The following is an 8,792-nucleotide window of genomic DNA, read 5'->3' on the forward strand; positions in this document are numbered from 1 at the left end:
AAAAAAAAAAAAAGAAAAAAAGAAAAGAAAGAGTTTCCGATTGTTTTAGAAGGGGGAACAACAAGCAGAGGTCCTAAATTCAATTCCCAACAACCACATATAAGCTCACAACCATCTGTACAGCTACAGTGTACCCATATACATAAAACAAATAAATCTTTAAGAAAAAAAAAAAGAGGGAGGGAGGACAAAATACCCATGGAAGGAGCTACAGAGACAAAGCTCGGAGCAAAGTCTGAAGGAATGACCATCCAGAGACTGCCCCACCTGGGGATCCATCCCATAAACCACCAACCCCAGACACTATTGCAGATGCCAGCAAGAGCTTGCTGACAGGAGCCTGATATAGCTGTCTCCTGAGAGGCTCTGCCAGTGCCTGGCAAATACAGAAGTGGATGCCCACAGTTATCCACTGGACAGAGCACAGGGTCCCCAATGAAGGAGCTAGAGAAAGGACCCAAGGGGCTGAAGGGGTTTGCAGCCCATAGGAGGACAATATGCACTCACTAACCAGTATCCCCAGAGCTCCCTGAGACTAAACCATCAAAGAAAACACACGGTGGGACTCATGGCTCTAGCTGCATATGTAGCAGAGGATGGCCTAGTTGGTCATCAGTGGGAGGAGAAACCCTTAGTCCTGTGAAGGTTCTATGCCCTTAGTATAGAGGAATGCCAGGGCCAGGAAGTGGGAGTGGGAGGGTGGAGGACCAGGGGGAGAGAGGAGGAGATAGGGGATTTTTGGAGGGGAAACTAGGAAAGGGGATAACATTTGAAATGTAAATAAAGAAAATATCTAATTTTAAAAAAGTTTCTGACTGGTAGTCAGGCTGGCTAGGTTAAGGTGGGAGTTGTGTCTGTCAGGCTTAGGGTCAGAGGTAGCTTGGCATGCAAGCAGGAGGACATCTGGGCCTGCGCTGGACAGGCCCATGTGTGCAGGCTGCCTCAGCTGTAGGGCAGTCACCTGCTCCAGCCAGGGCACGATGCAACTGTCGTGGAACAGGTGGTTGCAGGGCAACTGCCGCACACTCTCACCCAGTGCGTAGTCTTCTTTACACACTGGGCACTCGAGCCCTGAGCCTGCAGAGGAAGCAAGTCCGTGAGAGGCATGCCAACATGGGGAGGTCCCCGGGGACTCTGTCCACCAACCCAGTGAGCATACCCACGTGCTCCTCTGTGACTGGGACCGTGGGGAGAGCCTGAATCTTCTCCTTGTCTGCAGGTGGGGGGCCGGTGTTCTCAAACTGATTGAGGAGCTGAAAGACAAGAAGGAAGAAGGACCTGAGGTGGAGAGGGCATGGTGCTCAGTGGGGTGGGGTGGGGAATCTCCACCTGCCCAGCTCTGCAGAGTTGCAAATCAGCAAGACCAGGCCCATTAAACCTCAGGGGTGTCCCGGGTGTGCAGCTCTGGTACAGGCCACTGTGCACCCTAGGACAGCAGGCATTCTTTAGGAGGTGAGGGGAAGGAGGGATTGGCCAGAGCTGTGTGACACCAGAGAATGAGAGAGCTGCAGAGGCCTTTGGTGCTACAGAGTAGCACCCCATCTGCTTTACTAGGCCAGCCTCTCGGCCCCCCACAGACGCTGAGCGGCCGCTGTACCTGCGTGATGATGGTGTCCAGGCCGTTGGCCCCCCAGGCGTAGTCCATTGGGTTCGAGTGCAGGACGCCCCTGGGGGGAGAGGCCGGGTCAGGGGGCGCAGGGTAGGAGGGGCCGGGCACCCGCCCCCCACTCACCAGGGACCAAGGCCCAGGCTGGGCACAGCGGCCGGAGAGATGATGCCATTCACGAGCTGCTGGATGATCCTGTGGAAGAGACAGTGTCACAGGGCCTGCAGCCCACCTCACAGGATAGGCTTGCTCTGCAGCCCACACTGGCCTCCAACACAGTAACCAGACCAAGCTGGCCTTCCACTGGCAGTGATTGTTCTGTTTCCACCACCCACGTGCTCTTCTACCAATGGTGAGGAAGCCATTGGGTACAACTATTTCACAGGGATTCCTGGTAGGCAGAGGCCATGGGGCATACATGACCCAAGGGTGTGGAGCCTAGGCTATCCCACTTCCATTTGGAATTGGGAGTGCTACACTCAGTTCTGTGGGTGACCCAGGCTCCCTGGGAGAGAAGTGGCTGGATGGCTCCATGGGCAGCCATGTGAGGCTCTTAAGGGAGCACGAAGATTCAGGATCAGTGGAGTGTGCTTGCCTCCCATGTCTGTGTGTCCCAGTGGTAGCGAAGCCCTCACCAGCTACTGCAGACCACTCACCCTTCCAGCGTAGGGACACCTTCATGCCGGCCAGTGGCCCGACGGGCAGTGAGGCGGGCACGGGGCTGCCGGGCCCCATACCGATGCCGAGACTGGTGCTCTCTTTCCCGTCGGTTCTCAGGGTCCCTGCCATCATCGGCCTGGGCTCCAGGAGGGAACGTGGGAATCTCAAAGCTATCGTCAAAGATGCCAAAGGCAAACTGGCTGTATCCCTGTGGCAGCGTGAACAGGTGCTGGTCCACATTCTGTAGAGAGGATGCAGTGAGCCTGCCGCTCCCACAGACAGCAGAGGCAGAGTCCTTAACCACCCCACAGACAGGAGACAACAGTGGGACCAGTAAGAAACCACCAACCTGCAGGCCAGGAAGGCAGGCCTGGGCCAGAGACCCTGACTCACCTCAAATGGCTGCCGGTTCTGGTCAGTGGGGGCTGTGGAGGGGGCTGAGCCATTCTCTGTGTTCCTGCAGAGGAAGAAAGAGCCTGTCAGCTGCTGCTGAAGCCCCTATTGGGTCCTCAGGAAAGGAAATGCCAAGGTCCCCCCAGCCTCCAGCCCCAGGCACTACCTGGTCTCTTCTGGAAGCTCCTCAATGAAGCCAGACTCGCACCTTGGGCAGATGTAATCCTGTGGGAACGGCAGGGTCAGTCTGGCCACCCATTCCAAGTCACATGTGGCAGTTCTGTGTAGTCAGGGTCTAAAGCACTCAGGGCAGCAAGGACAGTAATGGCCTCCTCCCATAGCCTAGGTTATTCCAGTGACTTCCCAATACTGGCTTAGACAAGACCTAGTATGCACCCCACAATGACAGGACCTGCAGTCCCTTCTTCAGACACACAATGGTAGGATGTGGACAGCTAGGGACCCATGTAGGGACAGCAAGAGGAAAAGCCTAAAAACCAGGCACTGCCTTCCTGAGACCAATCACCTGCCACATTTGTACTTCTGGGCTGAGTCACATCTGGGGACACCACCACACACAGGAAGTCCCAACAAGAGCAGAGCATGCTTCCCACAAGGCCACAGCTGTCAAGTGTCAAGGCACTGGTACAGGCAAGCAGCCATTACCATAGGTCTCATATTGACACAATGGATCCTAAACCAAGAGTGGCCACGGGCCTGACCACTGAGCCTCACACAGCCCAGGCCACGCTGTCCTGCTCCCACCAAAGGCAGCTTGTAAGTGTTGGACAAGAGTAGAACAGGCAGGGAGGGTAGCCCACTCGGCACTCTGACACGTGAGGCCTGCTCAGCACCCCTGCAAACACATCCCCACAACTGACCTGCCATGAACACGTGAAGGGGCACGCCATTAGTCACCAGGGCAACTCCAGAGTGACTGAGATGACCTGAGACAGCAAGCAGGCCCAGGGCAGGCCTCATGACAACTGGGTGGTCCCACTATAGATGGGGCTGACGTCAGACCAGTGCCACCCTCCCTGGCACAGTAAAAATCAGCATACACATGGTTAGGCATCTCTGTTCAACCCCCACATCTAGCCACCCTTCACTGGCTGCAGCCCAGGGACATGGTTGGGGTCAGCTTGCATCCATTGCCAAATGTCTCTCAGGTCGCTACTTGCTTTCACCCCTTACAGCAGCTAATGCCAAGGGTCACCATGCCCTGCCTGACCCTGGTTACTCTGCTCCTGAGAGCAGCTGTCTCCATGGTCCCAGTGACATCCTGCCCAGACAAGACCCCCACTCCCAGCCCCTACAGTCTCAGACCTGACTGTAGGATATCACAGGACATAGGGTGCCCTACACTCAGATGACCTTTGTAACACATACTGAAGGACTGTTCTGGGTGCTTACAGGACGGGTGGGGGGCCGAAGCGGGCTGGAGCGGACCCGTGGCCACAGCGTGGCTGTCTGCAGGCCTCTGTTCTGCCCCTACTCTGTACAGGATCAGCAGCTTCTGGAACTGATGGGCTGTGAGGCACAGGGAGCCAAAGACCCAGCTCCCTGCCCAAGGCTCCTAGTGTAAAATCGTCATCCTTGGTCATGTTTGTGTGACAGATCTCCTCCAGAAGCCAGCCACTACCCATCTCACCAGTCTATGCATCACTTTGCGCGGCACATGGCCTTGCCCTCTGAACACCTCCACTATGCCCGGGACCCTGTCTGTAGGAGTGTCTCTGCCCAGGACCCAGGCCAGGTCCTCTCATGCTTGATCCCATGCCAGGCACTGTGCTCACACAAGCAGCAGGCATCGGCTTCCCTTATCTGCTTCCCTGGACCCATGAGCAGGTAAAACAAGGAGGCAGGCTGCAGGTGCCTGCCCGTGGACAGCCCGAGTCCACACCTGTACATCACATGGCCTCCACCAACACACCCAGCAGACGATCAAGTCTAGGCTCGCATTGCCCACACCTCTAGCCGACTCATCTGCTTCCTGCTGACACGTTCCCAGACAAGCCATTTTCCCAACACCCTGAAGCTCTGCCACTGCTGCAGCCACATCCGCACAGGCACAAGCTACCTATTAGAACAGCTGTTCTCAACCTGTGGACCACAACCTCTCTGGGGTTGAAGGATTTTTTTCACAGGGGTTCTGTATCAGATAATCTGCCAGTAAGATATATTTACATTACAATTTATAACAGTAGCATAATTATAGACACGACGTAGCAACAACATAATTGTATAGTTGGGGTCACCACATGAGGAACTGTATGTATTAAAGTGTCCCAGCACTAGGAAAGTTGTGAGCCACTGCATTAGAACTCTGCTCACTTGTCTGGGGAGAGCAGCATAATGGGCAGCTGATGCACCAAGATTGTGCTCGGGCTACAGCTGACAATCAACCCTGTGCTGATACCCATCTGACCCTAGAGCAGAGCAGCAAGAGCACAGGGCCTGCGAAGATGCCACCACTGGAACTGGGTGTCTCTGGCAGTGAACTCAGGTGTCTGAGAGACAGCTGAAACTAATACCGCATAGGACGGCCTATTCTGGAGTGTGGGCCATGGCAAGTCTCACTGAACCCACAGACCTGCCCCTGCTCCCTGTCCCACACTAGCTGCTCATACAAAAACCACCCATGCTGGTCAGGTGGTGGCGGAACACACCTTTAATCTCAGTACTTGAGAGGCAGAGGCAAGCAGATCTCTGTGAATTCAAGGCCAGCCTGGTCTACAGAGTGAGTCCCAGGACAGCCAGAGCTGTTATACAGAGAAACCCTGTCTGGAGAAAGAAAACAAATCATCCCCCATGCTCTGTTTAAACACTTGTCACTCCCTGACTGGCCGGCCTATAATAAACCCTGTAAGAACAAAGACCATGCTGGGTCATGGGGCTTACAGGTAGGTTCTTGCCAGGCACAGTGGCAGTTGAGAGGTCAGGGTCCTCCTTATTCAAGGGCACAGAGCCAGAACCTGGTGCTGCTCTGGTCCCAGGAAGGAAACCTGACAGCTAGGTGTACACCAGGGTCTGGCCATCTCCTCACAGAAAACAGTTCCCAGAGCTCACAATGGTGCCAAGGGGCAGCATAGCCCCCAGTCCAGGGGCGTCAAGGCAGATCTGGGGAGGCAAGGCTGAGGCACAGGAAACACAAGTAGAAATAACAATCAGATTCCTATGTTCCAGGTTCACCTGGCACCCCACATACCACTCTCTCCAAGCTGCCCCCCCTTCCTAGACAGGGTTCCTGTCTGTCCTGGAACTAACTGGTTGGCCTCAAACTCAGACATCGGCCTGCCTCGGCCTCCCAAGTACTGAAATAAAAGGTGTATGCCACCACCTGAATTCTTGGAGTTAATCACCCTGAAGAATGTCACGGTGTCACCATCCAGAGGGAGTGTGCAGAGACCAGAAGGAACTACAGCACCTCTTACCACCCACCCCGTCACCCTGACAGACTCTGGCTGATTACTCCACCACCTTCTCCGCAATGGTAAAGTGGCTTACACCAAACTAGCTACCACTTCTTCAAGGACCCACCCAGGCTTCCACCTCGAAGGGCAGGAGCAGGCTCCACGCTTGGCCTGGAAAGGCCACGGTAGGTTGCAAGTACTAAGCGATCACCTTTCCAGGAGTGAGCCTCAAACCTGGGTATGAAACAAGGGATGCCTGGAAGGTGGGAGGTTCTGTCCTGGGAGAGGAGGCCTGGGGATACCAGTCTAGTCAAAGTCACTCTCAAGAAACTTGCAGGATCCCTGGCATGCACCTGGCCAAAACCACCTTGAACCAGAAAAGATGCAGGACACCCAAGCAGGGTCCTCGGGATACATATGTCCAAAGCTACGAGGAAGAAGCAGGAGGCCAGGGGACAACCAGGGGGGACCGGGAGATGCAACTGGTCAAAGCCACACTGAAGCCTTAGCACAAGGCCTGTAACAGGCAAGGAGTCGCAGGTACGACCTTCCCAGACCCTCCAGCTCCGCCGTCGGATTCGCAGCTCCTCTGGGCGCAGCAGCGAGGCCCGGGGCGGCGCTCGAGGCCGCGCCGCGCGCCCCCGCGTCCTGGCCACGCGCTCGGCGGCCGTCCCCAGCGCGGAGCTCAGCTTCCGAGCCCCACCGGGTCCGACCAAGCCTGCGTCCCTCGGGCGACCCCGCCGCCGCCCTAGGTTCTCGGACCTTCCCGCCACGCTGCTCGCACCCCGCCGGGTCTCGATTTCCCCTCTAGCCAGCTTCGCGCGCACAGCTCCACCGCCCTCCCGCCCAGGTCTCACCGGCAGGCGCGGCACGATCTCTACCGAGCAGCAGTGGCAGAAGTACCGTCCGGGCTGCGGTGACGCCTCGGCCATGGCCACCGCCGCCTCCGCGCCGCCCGCCCCCCGCGCGGCGCCTGCCGCCGGCCGTTTGCTGCTCCCTCGCCGGCCGACGCGCCCGCGCACGCTCACGCATGGCACGCACGGCACGCACGGCAGGCGTGGGGCTCGCGGAAGAACGCGGGCAACGCGCTGCGGGGGGTTGACTCGTGGAGAACGGTGGCCGCACTAGGACAAAGTAAGTATTTCCGGAAGCCAGAGACCGGGGGTCCAGTGTGTGGGGCGGAGCCTGGGGGCGAAGCGGCGGAGCCTAGTCTCCTTAGTAACCGGGACAGAGGAGAGGGTCAAGACTGCGGAGCATGTTGGGGGCGTGGCCTATCTGGTGTGGGCGGAGTCTAGAGGGCTTGGCACTTGGGGGTGGAAGGGCGGAGTCACGCTTGAAGAGTGCGGAAGTTCAGAGACAGCGCGAAGGCGGGTCGCCTTGGCGACGACTTTAGGAGGTGAAGTCAGACATGGAAGCAGAAGTCAGAGATGGGGGGCCAGCGAGCGGCGGGGCTACGTGGGGGAGAAGACTCTTCTTGGCTACCTGCGTGGGACGGGGCCTCGGGGAAGCCTCCGCGACCAAAGGGCGGGGCCTTCGTGGGGGCCCGGGATGTCTCTTTGGCAACCTGGGGTAGGTTATAACCTGTAGGTAAATGGAAAGCTTTAGGGTCCTCAGGCTGAGCCTGCGCAGGGCGGGGCCGGGTTTCCATGGTGACGAGGCAGCGACGGGACCAATCCTGAAATCCGCTTGGCGTGAGCCTGGAGGCGGAGCTCCAAGCTTGCGGGGCCGTCTCCTTGGCAACCAGGATGGGCAAGCCTGAAGGCGGGTGACTATCTCCAGAACGGGGATGTAGTCGACAGTGCTGAATTTCTCCGGCATACGGGATTGGATGTAGAGGCCTCGGAAAGCCAAGTACAGCCGCGAAGTTGGAGTCCTTGAGGGGCGGGACTTGGTTGCCTTGGCAATGGCTTAGGCTGTTAGGGCTATCCCTAAAAAAAAAAAAAAAAGTGAGGGGCGGGGCCTAAGAGACTCCTCCTCTTCTTCGAACCACCAAGCCCTCATTTCCCAGCTTCCTTCCCCTCATTTAGCCTTCCAGACAAGCTTGCCTGTGGATATTTGCTTGCACTGCACTGCCTGTGCCTCCAAGTGCTTGGTCCCCCAAACTCCGGAGTCTCAGCTGCAATGTTGCCTTTTCACGCGGTCTCTACAGCCCTCCCACATACACTTATGTGCACCTGATAAGCTGTAAAAACAGTGCCAGGCAGAAGGGAGTATCATGTCTGGACGATACACATCAGGCGTCCCACAAACACCCGAGATAAGGATGAAGAAGGGATGCATTCTCTGGTAGAAGGAGGATCCTCTAGCCCGCAGGCACCCCGTGTGACTCTTCAGGAGTGAATGAAGCCTGCGTCGTCTTCTAGGCTAGGCCCAGAATGTTCCTGAGGTTAGTTCCTGTATTTATTTACTTATTCGTTCAACATTCATCTAGCGTCTATGAAATGCACACAAACACTCCAGCACCATAAGGCAGCGGGGAGGCTTGGACTCTAAACTGACCTTGGATATCTCTGATGACCCAAGAATGACTTCCTGGGGGTGAGGAGGGTACATTGCAACCAGAGTTTTAAAGAAAGAATAGGAGTTACTCAGAGTTAGGATTCCTGCAAGAAGGGGCGGGATAGCCGGGCGTGGTGGCGCACGCCTTTAATCCCAGCAACTCGGGAGGCAGAGGCAGGCGGATTTCTGAGTTCGAGGCCAGCCTGGTCTACAAAGTGAGT

General features: G+C 56.7%; 1 protein-coding gene across 2 annotated transcripts in view; it reads right to left on the minus strand.

The window, feature by feature from the left end:
* Rnf126 (ring finger protein 126) overlaps nt 1–7,123 on the minus strand; it is an 8,460-nt gene extending 1,337 nt beyond the window's left edge. The window contains exons 1-8 of one of the 2 annotated variants that reach the window (XM_021175039.1): nt 6,930–7,123; nt 2,826–2,884; nt 2,660–2,723; nt 2,263–2,507; nt 1,733–1,801; nt 1,598–1,667; nt 1,160–1,253; nt 962–1,077 (exon numbers count right to left, since the gene is read on the minus strand). In XM_021175039.1, coding sequence (XP_021030698.1) covers nt 962–1,077; nt 1,160–1,253; nt 1,598–1,667; nt 1,733–1,801; nt 2,263–2,507; nt 2,660–2,723; nt 2,826–2,884; nt 6,930–7,004 — 792 coding nt within the window. In that variant the 5' untranslated portion in view covers nt 7,005–7,123. Of the gene's footprint in view, nt 1–961; nt 1,078–1,159; nt 1,254–1,597; nt 1,668–1,732; nt 1,802–2,262; nt 2,508–2,659; nt 2,724–2,825; nt 2,885–3,540; nt 4,036–6,929 lie in introns of those variants that run through there. The other variant, XM_021175040.2, reaches the window with a different exon arrangement.
* Nucleotides 7,124–8,792: the final 1,669 nt, after the last annotated feature.

Source organism: Mus caroli, chromosome 10 (assembly GCF_900094665.2).
Source record: "Mus caroli chromosome 10, CAROLI_EIJ_v1.1, whole genome shotgun sequence".
NCBI classification, from domain to species: domain Eukaryota; kingdom Metazoa; phylum Chordata; class Mammalia; order Rodentia; family Muridae; genus Mus; species Mus caroli.